The sequence below is a fragment of the Antennarius striatus genome, chromosome 17 (assembly GCF_040054535.1).
Source record: "Antennarius striatus isolate MH-2024 chromosome 17, ASM4005453v1, whole genome shotgun sequence".
Taxonomy (NCBI): domain Eukaryota; kingdom Metazoa; phylum Chordata; class Actinopteri; order Lophiiformes; family Antennariidae; genus Antennarius; species Antennarius striatus.
The window spans coordinates 15,732,592-15,753,282 of NC_090792.1; the positions used below are offsets into that span (position 1 = coordinate 15,732,592).

The 20,691-nt window shown below is 39.8% G+C and overlaps 2 protein-coding genes across 2 annotated transcripts; one reads left to right on the forward strand and one right to left on the reverse strand.

Moving 5' to 3' along the window:
* Positions 1-2,127: 2,127 nt before the first annotated feature.
* On the forward strand, positions 2,128-8,334 carry vsnl1b (visinin-like 1b). The gene is made up of 4 exons (XM_068338859.1): positions 2,128-2,376; positions 5,000-5,166; positions 5,278-5,493; positions 6,310-8,334. The coding sequence occupies exons 2-4, from the start codon at positions 5,005-5,007 to the stop codon at positions 6,505-6,507; spliced, it is 576 nt and encodes a 191-aa protein (XP_068194960.1). The 5' UTR covers positions 2,128-2,376; positions 5,000-5,004; the 3' UTR covers positions 6,508-8,334.
* Positions 8,335-8,624: 290 nt separating this feature from the next.
* On the reverse strand, positions 8,625-19,300 carry smc6 (structural maintenance of chromosomes 6). Its single transcript, XM_068339159.1, has 27 exons — positions 19,272-19,300; positions 18,467-18,621; positions 18,275-18,386; positions 17,287-17,392; positions 17,035-17,171; positions 16,477-16,538; positions 16,233-16,313; positions 16,042-16,143; positions 15,521-15,640; positions 15,213-15,308; positions 14,956-15,102; positions 14,769-14,851; positions 14,520-14,690; positions 14,255-14,433; positions 13,327-13,528; positions 13,137-13,251; positions 12,890-13,050; positions 12,500-12,635; positions 12,327-12,407; positions 12,077-12,247; positions 11,778-11,915; positions 11,011-11,156; positions 10,450-10,575; positions 10,253-10,358; positions 9,946-10,098; positions 9,719-9,816; positions 8,625-9,418 (listed from the first exon to the last, which is right to left on the reverse strand). The coding sequence occupies exons 2-27, from the start codon at positions 18,608-18,610 to the stop codon at positions 9,298-9,300; spliced, it is 3,294 nt and encodes a 1,097-aa protein (XP_068195260.1). The 5' UTR covers positions 18,611-18,621; positions 19,272-19,300; the 3' UTR covers positions 8,625-9,297.
* Positions 19,301-20,691: the final 1,391 nt, after the last annotated feature.

Genomic DNA, 20,691 nt, shown 5'->3' on the forward strand with positions numbered 1-20,691 from the left:
ATGAATTTAATTACTTCCTCAGCCAGCTCAGAATTTTTTGAAGATTCATCCAATTTGACACTTAACCCTGTCGTGTGTCTTCTTCATCTTCAAATTTGTCTGAGCATTCTTATGGCTATAAATTTTCCAACTACACCATCTGCAGTGGTAAATAATCTTGTGGGGGAAAAAAATCTGTAAGCAGATGACATAACGGATGGCCCCTTGGGCCTTAACCTACCTAAAAAAAACAGAACCTTCACAATCTGTTCAGAACTTTTTGAGTAATCTAACAGACAGGCAGAGCCATAACCTCCAGGAGGAGGTAAGGATGACCTACATCATCCTGGCTCCTCCAGGAGGACATTTCATCCCACATTATATCCGATAACTGGCCACACACAACAGCAAACCTTTGGAGGCACATAGAGCAGCGTAGATCTATTTAGAGGTTCTTGGCATTAAAATATTTAAGGCTTATGTCATCACCAATGAGTCACCAAGAACTATGGGATGGTTCTTGTGTTTGGGAGAGAAATAAGCAGCCGGGCTTCTGTTAACTCCTTTTTCATCCCCGTCATTTAGACGTCTTCCTGTTAGATTTACTCAACCATGCTACGCTCTGCCCTGAGAGGAGCTGGCGTCTTATCTGGGGTGTACCCCACCTTTCACCTGGGATAAGCTCCAACAAAACTATGAGGATTGTGAGCGCCTCGTAGACAGGAAATGAATGGATGGATGGATGGATGGATGGATGGATGGATGGATGGATGGATGGATGGATGGATGGATGGATGGATGGATGGATGGATGGATGGATGGATGGATGGATAGATGGATGGATGGATGGATGCTTTGTGTACAACATGTCCGAAACTGTTTTGAATGGGTTTCAGTTAAATTTTAAAAACAAACAGCTCTAAATCCAGACAAGATTTGACTGGATTTTGGAGATGACCCAGATCTTTCTTTTTTTTTTTTTCACATTGTGAGACAAGGTTTATTTAAACATCTTGTGAATTCCTCAATGTATATTCAGAAAACGGAGCTGTGTATTATTATGTCCCTGGAAGGTTCAGAACATTCTCAGAACACTGTGTCTTGTTAAATCTACGCCCCTTTATCCAGACCCACACCAGACTTTAATGTTCTCTCTTCTGGCCCATTACCCGTCCTCCCACCATTCATGAAAATCCATTGACTCGTTTTTGTGTAATCTTGCTAACAAACCAACTGGTGCCATAGAAACCTACAGGTAATCTCCCTCAAACACATTTATGTCTAAATGAGGTTCAGATTTCACAGATGCCTCTTTTAAGTGCTAATATTTCTATTGTCTCTGAGTAACTTAGTCTAAAGGCATTATGCTTATTCCTTAAAGGCAGCGATCAAATGTCTCAGGTGATCATTTATGAGAAGATCTTACCGTGGCTTGGTTCTCAAATTTCTACTGCAGTAGAGTAAATTTATTGATTAGGTATAAAGTCAATAAGCTTAGAAAAAAAATTGGACACTGCTAAAACCGGACTGATTCTCCTGCAACCTTTAACGCTCGGTTAAATAAAAAGAACAACCTTGAATTTAACTGATTACTCAGTCTTTGTAACTTTATTTCACAAAGATGTACCTGTATATTTTGCAATCTTTTAGACCGGGTCAGGAGCTGATCCAGGTTGGGGTTCAAATTCAAAGTCTTCTAACAGGTGAAGCAACAATGCTAACACAGCACATTGTGATGCCCCTGTATAAATAAAATATGAAAAATGTAAATAAATAAAGACACTCCTGTTGTGACCTTTTGTGGGTGGTCAATCACCTCTGTGGAGTGGACTAGAAGAAAAAAAAAAGGGGTGGGTGGGGGGTTTGACTCATTTAATTCTGGCTCCAACCTTGATTTTAAGCAATCAATTTCCCATATCCATCTTAATTCCACTCACAGGACCAAAAACACACCCACCCCTTTGTTTTCTGCAGCCTGGTGAAACATGAGGCTCAAAAATTAAAAGCACGGTCCAAAGAAACCTTCCTGATGATGAAATGTCCGGTTGATCCTCCTCATCACGATGAAGGTTATAACGTAACAGGATCCAGCTGAGCCCAAAGCGAGCGGCAGAGCATCAGTGAACTTATTATCAGGCTGTGATGCACACGGGTGACGCCGCGCTCCTGTAGTCGCAGAGCCAAAGACTGGCGTGGGATCGGTCCCTGCTGCGCCTCATCTGGAATAACCACGGAAAATCCACAAATTTCATTAGCGGCTGTTTTATAAGGAGGAAGCAGCGTTGAAAATAATCCCTCTGGGACTAAACGTTTTCCATCGGAAGAGGGGTTTTCTGTACTTTACAGAAAGCCACAGCAGATTTATTCCGATATTCACCAAATATAGGCTGTAATAAGGTAAGTGGTTGCCTGCAGATGTCGGATTTTTTTTTTTTTTTTCCCCTAGATTAGAGATGTGAATGTGTCACGCATTATTTTCCATCTGTGGATAAAGAAGGGGTTAGCTCACGGGTACCTGTACATCCCTTAAAATAAACCTGCTGCCTGGAAACAAGCAGGAAAAACAGAAATAAAACAGCGAGGCGTCTTTTGACGCAACATTTGCGCAGTTAATTGGCCTTTATGCGCCACCAGTGTGGCTGTGCGGAAACTGTCTTTTCGTATAAAAACGAGTCTATTTGAATTTTTTGACGTGTTATTTCGATGCAAAGATGTCATGAGGTGCAAGGACGGAGGGATCTGATCTGGAAACAACCACTGCGTCGTTTCCATCGGAATGCAGCAGCCGCGGCGGCTCCGTGCGCGCACAGGAGGTTGTTAGCTCTAATGGCATTAACGCGGATGTCATTGCCCCAAAGCGTGAAATAAAAACAGCATCTGTCGGCCTGTGTTTCACTCATTCATACCTGTGGCCCTCAGCAAACATGAGGCGGACATTTCTCCCGAACGCAGCATGAATGATGTCGAGCTGGAGGTTTTTTTTGTTTTTTTTCTCTCTCCTCCAACACCGTGAACAATTTCAGAAAAATGTTTGTCCTCAAGGTCATTCAGTGTGGCCTGAGTTTGGGATTAAACCCAAAGCCAGTTCTGGTATTTACAAATCAATTATGGTCGGATCGGATGTGTGACACACTCAAAAGCTGTGCTTTGCACTGATTTAGGTGGTTTGTTGTGGAAGGCCGTGGGCCAATGCGGTGGAGGAGCTGTCCAGCCTGCTGCTGCAGGGATGTGGACCATATGCTGGTGCTGGAGGTTCCCACAGCACCACAACACTCTGCTGGCTACTTTTATTAATTATGTATTGGGAATTGACGCATCCTTGGCCACTCATGTCATCCACCACACCATGAGTCAATAATTGATTAATTTTATGATATACAGGGGTGTCTCTGGAAGCTATTTTATTGGTGCATGTGCCCCGGCATTAGCCATTTTTTGCACAGATCTTGCACCACAGAGACTCGTTTCTATACCACCTCTTGTTTATTTACACCGAATTAATTCATTTGCAGCATAATGACGACCCAATGTGTGATTTTCTTTTCAAATGCCAGCGTTCTCCAGTCGAAATAGGGATGACGTATACCCACACCAGTGTTGGTATCTAGTGTGAAGTTTTATACACACACACACACACACACATGCACACACACACACACACACACACACATCGAGTGATGCTTGTAGCCTACACGAGGATATAACACGGCAACACCAACCTTCAGTCCTCCCTCTGCTTAGAGGACCTAACCTAATTCATTTTTGGTTGATTTTCTCCCATTTGGAGTTTGCTGCTGAACACTACTCAGTATCCTAGTAGTGGGTCACACACCACTGTACGGTTATAACACCACCTTACTGTGTTATGCCTTTGTAAGACGCAACAATCTGGGAAAGACGTTGATTTGCTTTTTTTCTTTTTTCTTAATGCACAATGTCATCACAATGCAGCGTTACACAATTACAGGCTCTGAGGTGTGCGTCTAACAAACACAAGTGTTGCCCTACCCTACGCTCTGCTGTGTAGTAACTGGTGCACTGCTGCACATTCCCATCAGCCCGTGTGTCAGCACTAAACCAGATCAGGACTGAAGTTTGAGCGCACAACGGAAATCTACAGGAAGATTTTTAATGTTAGCAAATTTAGAATCTAGGCCAAGCCTTCTTTATAATATAAATACAGAACATTATCTGTGGTTGAGGCTATGTTTTATAAGATATATTATCAAATGTTAATGTCACTGCCTGTGTTCAATGATTAGAATTGATAATATTTGCTCAAGCTGAAGCTTGGTCAAGCAGACGGTCACACACCTCGATTCAGGATCTGCTCAAGGATTCTCCCTAATAAAAGCAGCTGTTTAACACCTTCACCGCCAAGTTCTTGCTGATGTGTTAATGTTGGTTCTCTGTGAACCACACAGTGTTCTACAGCTGCCCTGATCGGAAAGTGCCTTGAGATAAATGATGTGATTTTGCATCATTTAAATAAGACTGACTTGACTTATACTTAGAATAGAGATAGTATTGTCTTTAATTTTGTGTTGTATGAAATGGGGGAGATTAGGGGAGACTTTCTTGGGGTACAGCAGATTAACAATGGACTGTATACCCCAGTAAAATGGGTCTGGTGGTGCCCCCCATACAAAGCACACGGTTCCAGTTGTATCTAGCCCCTGATTTTAGCAAAGCAGCGACTCTCTGACAACCAAGAATAGACTTTGTTGTCATCCTGAGTTTATTGAACGGCGTTTCCAGTGGAAAGCTGAAAGCAGCGATCGAACGTTTGATGAACTGCTGTGACAGGGATGATCCAGGTCAGTGCTACACGGACCACAGACTGGCACAGGCAGGCTGGAAGGACGGAAATAGACCATGAGCACCAGGGGGAAAAAAAACACACTCTGTACCCTTGTTTTGAAGAGGAAATAAAAAAAATTGCTCTGCTGTGCTACGGAGTTTCACGCTGCCATCGCTCAAGCATAGATAAATGCATTATTCACGTGTTCTTGCACCACAGGAACCATGGGAAAGCAGAACAGCAAGCTGACTCCTGAGGTGATGGAGGATCTGGTGAAGAGCACAGAGTTTAATGAACATGAGCTGAAGCAGTGGTACAAAGGCTTCCTCAAAGACTGTCCAACTGGCCGGCTGAATCTGGAGGAGTTCCAGCAGCTGTATGTCAAGGTTTGTGCCAACTGGCTCTTCATCTTTCAACATTTATTGCTATTATCAAACTGGCGCTATTGAAAAAAATCCTGTCTTGAATTATTAAACACACCTCTCCTATATTTGCAGTTCTTCCCTTACGGTGATGCATCAAAATTTGCACAACACGCCTTCAGAACCTTTGACAAAAATGGAGACGGCACTATTGATTTCCGAGAGTTCATCTGCGCTCTATCCATCACATCCCGCGGTAGCTTTGAGCAGAAACTCAATTGGGCCTTCAACATGTATGACCTGGATGGTGATGGCAAAATCACCAGGGTGGAGATGCTGGAGATAATTGAGGTAAGTGGTTGTCAAGTTATTTTCCCCTCGCTCATCAGAAGATTAGCCCCGGTTTTTGTTTTTTTTTACGTCTCCTGCACACCTGCAGTGCCTCAACAAGAAATGCAGTTCCATAACAAGGAAACTGCAGTTGTATAAAATTACATGGTGCCATTTGTGGAAAAACAATAAGCACATCTGATATGTCTTTGTGATATGGGAGCGTATTGACAATAACTGTATTGATCAATGTGTTTTATTTCATCAGCATCCCTGGTTTCTAACATTTCTTCCTGACAACTTTTTTTTCACTAGCATTCTCTGTCTGGATCCATGTGTTGAGATCATTAGCTAGAGGCTATTTAACCTTATTAGTCACAAAAAACTTTAATCTGGTCAAATATATCAATCTAAAAGATGGGGGTTTCGAATAAATATCCTTTAAACCTACTCTCATGTTTTTGTAGATTTGACCAATAACTTTCTGCTTACAGATTTCAAGAATTTCCAAGTTATTTTTTAGCTACTAAAAGAATTAATATTGCACCAGTCTGTATCCACGAGGAATTCCCATTTGTTTACAGAAGTGACATGCAAACAGTCTGTAAAATAGAACATTTACACCCCATAAATTAAGATTTCACGTCAATTTAACAATAAATATCAGACAAAGTGATCAGTTTGTTCTGATGTTGGACTTCATGAGGCCTTTTAGACTTTGCTGTTAAATGTTTGGAAATATAAAAGAATCTGTTCAATTTTGCCTCAGGATGAATTAAGCAGCATCGTTTACATAAGAAACAACCAGGCTAACTTCTCACCGCACCTAACCCTCAGGCGATCTACAAAATGGTGGGCACTGTGATCATGATGAAGATGAACGAGGACGGTTTGACACCAGAGCAGAGGGTGGACAAGATCTTCAGCAAAATGGATAAGAACAACGACGACCAGATCTCGTTGGAGGAGTTCAAAGAGGCGGCGAAGAGCGACCCGTCCATCGTGCTCCTGCTGCAGTGTGACATGCAGAAGTGAGCCGCCGCCGCCGTCGCTCCTCTCCCTGTCTGTAATCCACACACACTGGACAGCGGCACACGTTTTAATGTAATCATTAGGTTCTCTGCCATTTCCACAGGAAAAAAAAAACAAAACAAAACAATGCCTGGACTATTTTTCAATGGACTCGCTTCTTGTGGTTGTATGCATGAGAATGTCAAAAGCTGAATAATTTTGAATATAGCTATAAGATATCATTCATTTTGCAAAAGATGTGATTTGTGCACAGTAACCCTATACATTCTCTTTCAACCTTAGCTTGTATATCAGTGGAGCACTGCATTAAATTATGTTCCTGCAGTATTTAGGATCCCCAGTGTTGACCGCTGCAACTACTGTACGCTTTACATGATAGTAACAAAACAATAATTCCTATGATAATTGTAACTGTCTCTACTATCCAGACTCATTGGAAAATACAGAGGCTCCTGTTTGTTCCACGTTTTCACATGATGGAACCGAGAAGAGTAGGTTCTTTGCATGCATATATTATGTGTCAAAAAATATAATCTCTTACCTTTTACATCTTTAGGTGGTTACAAAAGAAAAACCCTCCAGAATTCATTTAGTATTGTTGCATGGGATGTACAGTCTGTGACTCATCGGACCTCCATTAGTTCACCTTCCGTAACGTGGGAGCATGCTTCCGTCCATTTGATCCACATGTGTGTGAGGGAGACACGGAAAGGAATTTGGGGTTGCATTCTCAGAAGAAGAGCTTTCTCATCGTGTCATGTATTTACTTCTGGGATGAGGAAAAATATACGGATGGAGCAGAATTCCTTTGATTAATTTATTGTACTGTGGCACTTAATCCAGAGGAAAAGCTAAAATTAGCGCAGTAATTAACAGGCGCGTTATTCGAGCATTATGCCCCACAATGATCCAGATTTGGCTGTTTTTTCTTCAGGCTGCGTGTTTGATTTAGACTGAAGTCTTTACATATCAGCATGTTTCCAGAAAGGAAGCAAAATGATTGCAGTCTTTTTGACCTTGTTGGGAGGAGTTTCCTTCTCAGGCTTGTGAGAGAGGCTCAACTTCAAATGCAGCAAAAATCAAACAAACAAACAAACAAACAAAAAAGCCTCACGTTTGTTTACTGTACACGTGGCAATCTTACTTTTTGTAAGGACAAATTTTTTATTGAACGGTCTCATCTTCAAATTATTCCAACAATCACTGGAGATGCACAACCCCCGCCAAGAGTTTGACAGCTTTTCAGTGTGAGATGAAATGATGATGACAATGATGATGATGATGATGATGATGATGATGATGATGATGATGATGATGATGATGGTGATGATGATTTGGACCTGATTTCAGAACTTCATTTACCCCCCCTATTTTTTGGCTATGCAAGCACGGACTGAGAGTCTGCTTGTAGTCCACTTCCTGGAGTGGAGGCTGCTTGTAGTCCACTTCCTGGAGTGGATCCTGCTTGTAGTCCACTTCCTGGAGTGGAGGCTGCTTGTAGTCCACTTCCTGGAGTGGATCCTGCTTGTAGTCCACTTCCTGGAGTGGTGGCTGCTTGTAGTCCACTTCCTGGAGTGGAGGCTACTTGTAGTCCACTTCCTGGAGTGGAGGCAGCAGAAGGTTTTCACTGTTCTGTCTGAAACCGACCCTCACATATAATTAATGTCTGTATTATTTATACCTTTCAGTTCAGTCACTGTCAGATTCTTGGTCCAGTAAATGTTTATATCAAATACGAAAAATCATAATGCAAGTGACTGTATTCTTTTATACATGTGGCATGTGTTGCACCCAAAAATAATTCTGTAGTGATTATAATAAATAAACCATCACCAGGCTTTTTCAAAAGAGACTGTGTAACAGGTGTAATCAATTGAAACAACACCGCTTCCGAGTTCATTGACTGATCATCTCCACACACAACTGAAGAACAATTCACACAAAAATTTAAATAGACCCCAAGACCATGGAAAGTTGGATTAAATGTCTTCATATTTTTTTCGTTTTGATACATCTTCAGTTGTTTAGTAGGAGGATGCAAATATGTTTTGAAGCAAAGCTGCAGAAATATTATCAATTAGGAAAGATCACCCGACTTTTCAGATTTGTGTTACTGAATGCATTAAAATTGAGATTAAGATTTTTGAATGAACTAATCCTTTTAATTACAAATATAATCTGATGAAAGAAACTTCACACAAGCACAAATTGCCTTATATAAAATACAGATATACCAAAAAGTTGAGTAGCAGGTCACAGTAAAGTGTATTCAACATTGTCAGTGATAAATTTATAAAAATAGTGACTGTTTTTTTTAAAATACAGCTTTAGATAAATTATTTAAAAGTGCAAATATTACTCAAATATGTCAATGACTTTGTTTTAAAAAAATAATTCAACTCCTTTGCCCCAAACACTTCTTATTCTGTACAATCATGCACCTCTTCAGCCGAACACAAACTTTGCTAATACATAGTTTTAGAGATCAACACAACAACACAAACATTTTCATACCTGGACTCTTATTTAGAATCCAGGTATGACTCTACCTGAACAAAGGTTCCCCATGAGATACATATGGATCCTAGCCATGACAGAAAGCTATAGTTGCTGAAATACTGAAATCATTTAGGATAGACATTTAAAAAAATATATTTATAAGAGACAAAAGTTGAGTCTGCTATTTACAGTTCCACAAGCCAAAAAGAATTCTAAAAATTCTCTTTTTATTTATATTTCCTAACACATTGATGGACTCTTCCCTGAACCGCAGCAGCTCCTGATCGTATCCAGTCACACTGAAGATTTACTACACGACTGGAAGGCGGTTAAATCTTCTTCTTCAGGTTCACTTTGGACTCTCTCTGGATCCTGAAGCTGGTGCATCGTGATTAAACTGGTTCTGGGCACATTACTGGGAGACACAACAACGATTAGCATCTGATCAGTTACCAAACAACAGAGTCTGTGATTAAAGCCTTTCCAAAAACAAAGCATTGGAACAGGACTTAATCAAATGGAGATACAGCTGATTAAAACGCTGCAGCCGGCTTCAGACGATTTAAACAGATAGGTTGATACCAGAGGTACATTAGACTGAAAACAACCAGCATGAAAAATGGAAACTGTAGTTGGTTTGATTGCACATTCAAGTTTACATACATGAAACAAAGAACAAGAACAAAAACAAGAAGAGCAAGAAGAAGAAGAGCACCTGGTGTCGAGGGGGGTGATGAAGATAAACTGTCGAAGGTGCTGCCGCTCTGAAAGCTCCAGCAGGAGATCCAGAGACCTTCTGCGATTGTGCATATCCTGTATATAATAAATGAGGAGAACACATTCCTGAAAGTGTCTGAAAGCCAAAACCATGTGTGTGTGTGTGTGTGTGTGTGTTTGTGTGTGTGACAGCTGACATTGTGAGGAATAGTTCCATACACTCACCATGAAGACGTCAAATTCGTCGAGGCACCTGAAGGGAGACTCGGTGATCTCCCACAGTGAGAGCATGAAGCAGATGGTGGAGAACGAGCGTTCACCACCAGACAACGACTTGGCGTCGCTGACGCCGTCGTCATCCCTCCCCGGTGGCTTCACCTTCAGGACAGATGAGTGTTTCACTTATAGTCAGTATTTTCTACATTAATCACACGACGACACAACTACAACGACACACAATTAATGTGGTAAAACAGAACAGGAAATGTGTTTGTAAGTATTGTGTAAAACATGAATGAATACACAGACGTACTGCGATGGTGAGCGTTTCATTGTTGTGATCGAACGCCATTGAGCCGTAGCAGTTCATCTTAGCCAGAAAGTTAGTGAAGTATAACTTACATCTGACAGAGAGAGACCTGCGTGTAGAGAAAGAGCCATCAGACACAAAAAGGACTTGCCAAACATGAATCATATAGTTTGAACTGTTTTAAATTGAAGGCCATTTACATGCGCAGGACTTTGTATCTGTTCTGTCGGTCTAATATGATGTCGTTGAGCTGATTGACGAACCTCCGCAGATCCCTCACTTGGTTGGTTTTCTTTCTGTAGAGTTTGAGGGCCTCAGCGTACTCCCTGATGAGGACAGAGAAGCCTTTATGTTTCTTATGCCAGAGTCAGTCCAGAGGAGGATTTCTTGACAGTAAAATAAGAAAATAAACCTTTTTGACATAAATGAATTTGAAACTGACACACAAGCATGAAATCCTTCGGATCCCTCATGACGGGTGCATTTCATGGAAAACACACACACATAACTGAATGAACGACAAGACAAACTGCATAATTCACCTGTGACAGAAATAGAAGTAGAATTTAAATAATATAGTTATGGATCAGTGAAACAACTTTTATAATCTAGTCAGTACCAGATTTCTGACCTGTTTTCTAGCTTTCAACCTCGAAGTCTTGGACATGGAACCAGATTTTCCTTAAGATCCTATCGGTTTTTTCATGTGGACCATCACAATCCCCAGTATCCTTTCATTCACAGCGGGAACGTCTTCTCACCTGACCACCTGCCCCAGCTTCCCATAGCTGCTCTCGTACACCTTGATCTTCGTCTGCAGCTGAGTGATTTCCGTGTCGACGGCGCTGGCACTGCGGGTCACCTCCTGCGGTTCCAGACCGATCTCTTTGGCTTTGGCCACACATCCCTGTCATCACACGTGAGCCCTGATGACAACTGTGAATTTCACTGGGGACAGCTACAGTACGCAGAGCAGAGGCAGCAAAAGCGTCTCTGTGGACGAGTTCAGCTCTGAGCTGATCTGTGAACTCTCTCACAGCTTAAAGGAACAATTTTTTCAAATCATCACTGATGTGTCCAAACAGAAAACTAAATCAGTCAAAGCTTAGCCAACAACAAATTGTTCTGGAACAAGAATTAAATGTTGTTGGGTTCATTACAGTTGACCACAAAGTTAACAAAATGATGCAGATAAAATCATAATCTCCATTAGGACGCTTTCTACTTCTATTTTATTTAACTTCACTTAAATTTTTTATATTTTCATCAGATTTTCTCATAAACATGCATCATTCTGTGAGAATAATCTCAGGGCTTCTAGAGACCTGGATTATGCTGTTAGACTAGATGGAATCATTTGCATGTCCAGTTGTTCGTATTGTTCTTTAAAGCATTACAAACATGGAGCGTTCCAAAAGCACAGAAAAGCTTCTTTGGTCAATTTGAGAAAGTAATAAGTTTGTTTTAACATGTAAAACCAAATACAACATACTTGCCCTATGAACATGTAAATTGTGTTTATGGTCACCTGTAACTCTTTTTCTCTTCGGGCGAGGTCACTCCTCAGAGACTGGATGTTTTTTTCATGAACCCGCAGTTTGGTTTCGAAAATCTTGAAGTTTTGTTTGTGTTTTGTAAACTCAGCTTCCAGCTTCAGCTGCTCATCCTTTGGATAACCAAACAACAGTAATCAATACATAGTGTGTGTGTGTGTGTGTGTGTGTGTGTGTGTGTGTGTGTGTGTGTGTGTGTGTGTGTGTGTGTGTGTGTGTGTGTGTGTGTGTGTGTGAATAACTTTTAAACCAAAACAACAAAGCTCTGCTCTACCTTCAACAGCTCCATGTCCTCTGACAGCTGATCGATCTGCTCTCTGGCTGTTTGGTACCTGGACACTACATCCTCCACTATTCTTTGGCGGTTGTCGAGTTCCAGCGCCGCTTCAGAAACAATTTGCTTTTCTGCCTCGATCTTCAGTCGAATCTCTTGGGCAACTTCCTCCTGCAGTGGCAATTTGAGGGCGTTAGAGGTTTTTGTACTCTGACCTGTTTTAAAGGAAAACAAATAAAAACCTAATCACCATGGAGCTGATGTCATCCATTTGCTCCTCATTAGCATTCTCCAGCTCAGTTATTTTTGCCTTGGTGTGATTCACAGACATCTGCATTCAAAACATAAAAGAGACATTTTTCAGTTTATGCTCAACAGTCTAGATTTAGGATTGTGTTTAGGATAGTTTTGGGTTTGACGGACCAGGATCTTCTTCTGGGTCATGATGGTGCTGTTCAGCTTCCTCTCAATGCTCTGGATGTCTTCAGAGACTGAGGCTCTGTGGAGCTGAAACCTGGATAACAGAGCCTGGTGGTTCTCCAGCTCCGACTCCAACATACTGGGAGAAGCAGGATTGCTTTTACATCACAGCAACACTCTCCACACCGTCATAAGTTCATCAAATTTTTAACAAAATGAACAAGAAGGCCATTTGGGAACTTGCCTCCAGCAAATCCTATCACTCTAAATTGAAATCAAATCAATAGTTTAAGTGGGATTCAGCAATTCTGGCGCAGCAGCAAAAATTAGATTGAGTCAAAAGAGGTTAAAATTTTTATTCCTTATGTTTTCTGTGCATCAGTTTAAGATTACCGTATTTCCGTCTCGAGATCCCCGCTGAGATATTTGGCCATGCTGACGTCAGAGGTGTAATAACGGTTTGGGTACACCTGATCGCCTTCAATGGTGAACGCTTCTCTGCAGTTCAGAGGCGGCTGTTCAAGCTGTATGACCTTCCTCGCTTTGTGTTTGTCCTGTTACACCACACAGGTCAGGTGGTGATGAAGCAAGAGCGTCAGTCAAGAAGCAACTCAATTTTTAATAATTAAAATATACTAACTTTGATAAATAAAATGGATTCAATCCCCCTCATGTCAATCAGGCAGTTGAGGATCACTGGCTCCGATGCCGTAATCACTTCCAGCACAGATGGATAATCCGGATGATATGCTTTCCTACGGAAGAACGAAACACCATTTTCAAACGTGGAAGTCAACAAATAAGAAGATGCTGCTGCCGCCGCTGCTGACCGTTCACCAGTGTCGTAAACTTTGTCAGAAAAAGAGCTGACGATAATGAGTGGCCTTCTGTCCTCCGGACAGAAGCGAGACATCAACTCCTGAAGAGTTTTTTCATCCTTGTAGTTGTCGCAGCAGAAAGCCTTTATGAAGCTCCGCAGACAGGACTCCACAGCAACGGCCAGCGAGGGGTCCTTCAGACCGATGCACACGCCTGAGATTAAACACCGACTGTCAGCATTTACGTGATTCGCTGTTTTACTGCATACGAATTAAAGTAGATTTTCAATGTTGAAATTAACAAAAGGCAATTGGCAATTTTAAAATAAACTGGATTACATGATACACATGGCTAGATGAAATGTAGTTTTACATGTAAAATGTCTGTTACTGTTAAATTTGCCTTCTTAGGAAATTAACATGAATTAGTTTTCTCAAATTTTAACATGAAACAGGAGTCAGGAGCCGGTTGGTGGTCAAAAAACAGACCATGTTGAGAGAAAATGTATCTTAGAAAGCAGAATATAATTCAGAACGTAAGTTGCTTTTTACGTTTTGGGTCAGTAAACAGACACAGCTTTCATAAACAAATTTCAAAGAGGTGGGACCTGCAGTATACAGATAGGATTTTAATATTTGCTTAGTTGAATTCAAGGAAAATCTACCAATAAATGTGATCTGGCCAAGATTTTAGAAATAATTTATTATTATATGATAACTTGTTATTTGCATATATAGAAATTCTGTTTTGTGTATAACTGTGTTATAACGATGGATTGTGGGACTGAATCCTATTGGATTAGCTACTGACCACACTGCTAAGACAAGCACAAGTTGGGAACAAACGCTAAGATAAGCTAACAATTTTTCGGTTCCGGCTTCAAGCTGAAGGAAAAGCAAAGCCAACCCAAAAAATACCCCCAAACAGTACAGTAGTCACCAATTGGACCAATAGGCTTCTTAATAAAGAGTCCTTTATCAAAAGCCTCAGCGATAGAAGTCAGCAGGTCAGGAACGTAATCTCCAAAACGCCTCAGCTTGTTTGAACGGCTGGCAAGGAGTTGATGTTTCCTCTTCAGTTTGGACGTGTACGACATGTGGATGTTCCGTTCCTCCAATCTAGATGAATATGTCTTGATCATGAAATTCTGCTGTGCTCTCAAATCTCACAATCTACTTCATAAGACAAGCATCACTTGACATACCTGAGCTTTTCCTGTTCTTCCTTCCCTTTGAGGACAGCCTGTTGTTTGTTCTCTATCTCTTCATTCAGCTGTGTTCGTGTTTTCTCAAGCTCTGCAAGCTGACCTTTGAGCCTGGATATTTTCTCCTGTTGTTTTTTATATTTAGTCTCCTCACCTCTGATCGTACTGCCGCTAAAATAAAATGAAAAACAAATTTAGTGCATGTATTTGTTTGAGGGAGCTTTACCTTGAACTCCTCTATTCCCTTACCTTACTTTTGCCTTTTTCTCCAGAAGAATCTTTTGCTCCTGCTCTGACTGTTTCAGTTTGTTCAGTGCCCGAAAATAAACAAGCTATACAAAAAAAAAGGATAATATAACAATAAAATAACATCACATAACCAATATATGATATGTCTATTCAGACACTGAAATAACTCTTTGCACAGACATATTACCTCCTGTTCCCGGTGAGCTTTTCTATTGATCTTTATTTGCTGTTTCAGCTTGAGACTGTCCCCCAATCGAGATGCCTGTTCCTCTCTTACACTGTCAACTCTTCTTTTGAGACCCTCCAGCCTATTTTCTACATCTGTGACTTTCCTCTGTTTGAAATAGAAGAGAGAAGTACCTTAAAAGCTTAACCTCACAACTATACAAATTTGTTGTTTTTTTTAAACACAGTCTATTGTATTAATCCTAACCCATGTCTCACCTTACAGAGCTGAAGGTTATCCTGATATTTAGAATTTTTTTCCTCCTTTTCCAGGTTCTCTTTCGCCTGCTGTATGAACTGGGCCTTCTCTCTGACCTGAAAGAGATATACATTTATTACAATCCATCTTGAGAACTAGGAGCTTGATAGAAATGTTAGAGAACGTACTTTTCACTGTCCCTTCTTACTCTAATTTATGACTTAAAAAAGCAGATGAAAAACTGTAAATAATAAATTAAATTATTACAATTAATTAAACTGTTTTTTGTTTATTTTCTTAATTACAATTTTGATAGATTATCTCTTACCAAACACCATGCCATTGTTTTCTTGAGATTCTCCAACTCCAACTTCATCTCACCGAGTGATGACATATTCTCGTACCGCTCTTTCTTTTTTAAAAACTGTTGTTTCAGTTTCTTGAGTGACTGAAAACAAAAAATGTGAGAGCTTAAATTCTATTTTAGTAAAAAAAAACAGAAAGAAAAACACCACTTAATGTGTTGTGCTGCACATCTAACCACACATGGTTCATTCAATACATCATTAATTAATCAACTGTTTACCAAAAACGTAATTTTAAAAGAAATCACAAAATATCATCTTTCATACAATATTGTGAAAATAATGAATTGCCAACTTATTGTATCTTCAGATTCTTTCAATACACAGACTTTAAAGTAATAATTACTTCCACTGTGTTTAACTACAAATAAATGTCACACAAAATGTACCATTTTTTAAAGTGTTACTTGACTAAAAAATATACATTTGTAAATTCCTATACTAATGTGAAAAGTGAAGATGTGACAAAGGTTCATTGCTGTACCTCCTCCTGTCTCTCAACCTGCTGTGCTGTGATGAGTTTAGTTTGTTTGATGTGGATGTAATCCCTCTTCATCTGGTCCAGCAGTGTCGCCTTCATGAAGAACTACAGAAAAGAAACCAAAAACACTCATTTAAAAATATGGAAATAAAATTTTACCTTCAAAGCATGTACATAAGTTAGCAGGGCATTACTTTATACTTGTCCGATTCACTTTTTGAATGCAGGAACTGTTTACTCATTTCTTGGCTGAGAATGGACACGGGGTTGTCCAACTGCAAAAAAAATAAAAGAAATTAAAATCAAACAAATAGCTGAAGCCTCAAGTATTATTATACTCACCAAAGAGATGCAAGAATCAAAAATGTGCTGAACATAATAGTTAAGTAAGAAAATAAAAATAAAAAAAAAAACATTACAAGAAATTTAATTCAGTACTTGAATGTTGAAGTGATCCAAAATGGCCATCAACTCCTCCTTCTTGTTAGAAATCGAGTGTCCTAAAACACCAGACAAATAGGAAAGATTTTAAACCTCTGTTTTTATATTATTTCATTGTTTTAGCAATTTTTTCAGTAAAAAGCATTAAAAAACATTTATAAAGCAACTAGTGATGATTTTTTCTTAGTTTTCATTGACTCACACTAGAAAATTGCTGCAGCATTCTCCTGCACAACTGAAGATCTTAGTTTTAAAAAAGAAAAACCAGAAAAAATAATTAAGAGATCCAAGTTTGTGCACCTCGATCAAACGAGGTGTTGCTGAATGGTTTTACCTTAAAGAATCAATCTTCTTTTAAAAGAACACTGTAACATCATTTTGCTTGGGAAATTGAGAAATGTACTATATGTTAAAGTTTCCATCAGCAGTTGTGTTGGTACCTCCAGTGGATCCTGATCAATAACACATTGAATATCTTTGGATTGGATTCAGACTGGACTTTAAGGATGGTTTTATTACACTTGGACACAGCATTAACTCAGCAGCAGTACGTACCTGATTTGCTCTTCAGCTTATAGGTTCGACTTCCATCACTCAAGATCCGATGCTCCACTGAGATGCAGTCGCCGTAAATGTCGCTTTTATAAGCATCTGGACCTCGGTTTCTTAGGTTTACTGTTATATCTGCGGTACTGGAAAGCAAACAGTATCACAATAACGTTCTAAGACCAGAGCCCACCTGATAAAAAAATAACGATTTCTATCAACCTACTGCTGATGACAAGGCTTTAATCATTGAGAGTTTACCTTTCACCGATCTTCACAAAATCCTTCAGTGACATTGCTCTGTTAGTGACCGTTGCTATTCCTCCAAGGCCGACGATAAGAGCTGTCAGAATTGCAGTTTTCCCACCTGAGAATTAAAGGAGAAACAGAGAAGAAGAGGAAAATCACTGCACTGGCCAGATAATACATGTCCAACATACATCAGATCTGAAATCCATAAATCAGAAAAATAATCCTACTCATTCACATACAGTATATTTCCAAAGATGCACCAGATGGTTGGTATTTGAAAATGCAATTACGTGTGTGTGTGTGTGTGTGTGTGTGTGTGTGTGTGTGTGTGTGTGTGTGTGTGTGTGTGTGTGTGTGTGTATACTGTGTGGTGCATGACATAATGACAATGAAATAATAATGTTTAAGTTTAAGATATCAGACCCTAAAATATAAGTGATTTGTTTCCTTGGAAATTATTTAAAGTATGTCACAAATCTAGCAACATTGAAGATGGCTATACAATACATCTAGATCTGCCTCTCTATACAGTATTTATCCATATAATGTGTGATACATATATTTATGTCCCCACATGTTGATATGATTATTATATATTTAGCTCTGCCCGCTCTTCAAAATAAGTTAAAAACATTTAAAGTAATTGCGGTGACAACCAAAGCAATCATCCAACCAACAAACTAGTTAGTCAACCAGCAAACCACCCACACTACATACCAAGACAGCAATTAAGCTAACTCACTTTCTAATATCCAGGTTGTATGCCAATCTGCCTCCAGTCAACCAACCAACCAACCAAGTACACAACAAAACACATGACCCAACTGTCTATCTGTCTGTTAGTTTGTCACTGCAGTGACTATCATTGACTGTTAATATTATCCTACTGCTCTATGAAATAACCCAATATTTATTTCACCAACAATCTGATTGGGTTGCAAAAAAAAAAAAGGTAAACAGAACATCATTCAATGACATTTAACAATCTGCTTCTTACTTCCATTGGCGCCGACGATAAAATTGACATTGGGCCCAAACTGGCATGGACCGAGCAAATGATGACACATGAAATTCTTTAGAGTGATGCTTTCAATGAGGCCAATGTCTCCCTTGAAAAACACAACGAGGACAATATTCAGCTGATAAACAGAAACTGAAAGGAGACGGTGCTTCAAGAGGAATAACTCACTGTGGCACCGTGAGAGAAGCAGCTGGACAAAGGCGTCTGGTGTGTGATGTCATCTGGTATATCTGGTATACCTTCAACAGCGTTCAATCGAAGCTTCTTCAACGACATCCCAGCATGGATTGCTTGGCTTTTTCTCTTACTCATTTTGAAAGTTACTGAAAACAGGGTTGACATTTGATTGTCTAGGATGGTTAAAAGTTATAATTATATTGAACTATGTCATCAGACACCAACTTTTTGTCATATTGTCGAAGAAATGTGGTAACGAGTGGCTAAATGTAAAGCAGGCCGTGTTATTGACCAAATATGGTAGTGCAATGGGTTGAAGACCACCTTCAGTTTATCACAAGCCTTGAAGCAGTCAGTTATATGTTCCAACCAGACAGACGGCTATTATTGAAGTCGTGCCAAGTCAGGTATACAAAAAGCATTCCATCTTTTCATCAGTGACACAGGTAATCATCAGTTTTTATGGGTTCACACGAGGATCATAAAATGCATTGAGAGACCGACTGAAACGGTATTAGAAAATGATATTAGAACACGATATTATAAAGTGATATTATAAAAAACTATTTTTAAAAAAGTGGACAAAGAAACATGTTGCATTAAAACAAAAACCTAAAAGCAGGAATGACACAACAGCACCAGCTTTAATATATCCCCCATATTTAAACCAAGATTTAAAAACCTAATTCCAAATATTTTGTGTTTGTACATATATATTTTAAGCAGAATATTTCCAGTCTATTCATCTTTAGCTGGTGAACGTACACTAAACTTTCACTTTAAACTTTTTACTTACCAAGACAGTGTCATGCAGTCCGTGAAGACACCACCTGAGTACTGAGACTTACGAGGCTAGCGAAGTACACCTGCGAGGGTGTCACGTGCCTACCAAATACGGAACATGGAATGTGATTGGATCAGCCCGTTTAGGGCATGGTGCGTGCGTGCGCGTTCCCAAGACAGCGACGTTCTTTCCAATAAAAATGTTCACCCATATAAAAGTACACTGTCGACACATTTAAAGTTCAATCTAACAATCGCAATCTGAATTAAAACTTAAAATCACCTATTTGATGTGTTTTAGATGAATTTCTGTCATTCGCTATCCGGATGACGCGCGCAACCAAAGTGTTTAAAAGTTCGCGTGAAATGCGCGTCCCCGGCCGGGACAACTCCTGCGGCGAGCATGAGACAGACCTCAGGTTGGTACACGCAGCTGAGAGTCACACAGATGGTTTACACCAGTCACACCCATGGAAAAGGAACTTGAAATGCATGTGTGTTGGCAGCGGATTATGTTCTGCCATGGTAAGACGAAAACATTTCCCACCCCCTCATTATTACTGAGGGGGTGGGGGATTTGGTCATGAGACAGACAGATTTTTACAGACAGTATGAATACCACAAATTATATTGAATCTGGAAATATTTGATTCTGACTTGAAACACTTTGGCTGTAATTTATCTAAATGTTTGATGTTCAAGTTAATTTTTCTCAGGTTTGGTTATCTTGGCAGTTCAGATTCATAAAAAGCATGGTGCATAAAGCCAATGCCCAACAATCTGTTTTAATCAATTTTTTAGTATACTGTAACCTGAAGGCAACCAATTTTATGCTGCACATATTTTTTCGGTTGGGACATTATGAACTTGTACCTGCCTTTGTTTTTGGAGGTAATTGAAATATCAACTGTTGACATTCTTCCAACAACTTTCAGGGTGATTCATCAAGTAGAGTGTCAAAACATGGGTGGAGGAAATGCCTCTCTGGTCAATGTACATGTGACGTGAACAACCTTAGCATTGTTCAGTGTTCAGCTTGCACTTATTCGTAGATGAGTTTTCTGCATTAACAACAACAAAGGTATTTGGTGGATACTTCTTGACTCCAGACATTGACGAGAGGTTAGATTTTATCCATTCAAAATGAAACCTACGGTGCTTTCCGAATTGATCAGGGAAAGCTACATATAGCCAGAGGTTACATTTCAGCATGGGGCCAATGTGATGTTTCTGTCTTCAAAATTGAGATGTGTAAATTTTGCAAATCTTGTGTCTCCTTACAACTGGTTTGAAAGAGCCGGTTGTAAAGAGACGCAAAGTTATAAACTTTGGCCTACAAAGTTTATAACGTCTCACTTTGGCAAGAGATGCATGGGACTGGTTCAACGAGTACTGATGCCAGACTGGAACATTCTTTTTGACGTGCCACTTTC

Coding starts and splice junctions, on each gene's coding strand:
- smc6 (XM_068339159.1), bottom strand. CDS start 18,610: ATGAGTAAGAGAAAAAGCCAAGCAATCCATGCTGGGATGTCGTTGAAG. Junction 14,691..14,768: donor GAGAAAAAGGCAAAAGTAAG/GTAAGGGAATAG, acceptor ATTTTATTTTAG/CGGCAGTACGATCAGAGGTG. Junction 13,529..14,254: donor GAAGCCTATTGGTCCAATTG/GTGACTACTGTA, acceptor GTTTAATCTCAG/GCGTGTGCATCGGTCTGAAG.
- vsnl1b (XM_068338859.1), top strand. CDS start 5,005: ATGGGAAAGCAGAACAGCAAGCTGACTCCTGAGGTGATGGAGGATCTG. Junction 5,167..5,277: donor TCCAGCAGCTGTATGTCAAG/GTTTGTGCCAAC, acceptor CTATATTTGCAG/TTCTTCCCTTACGGTGATGC. Junction 5,494..6,309: donor AGATGCTGGAGATAATTGAG/GTAAGTGGTTGT, acceptor CCTAACCCTCAG/GCGATCTACAAAATGGTGGG.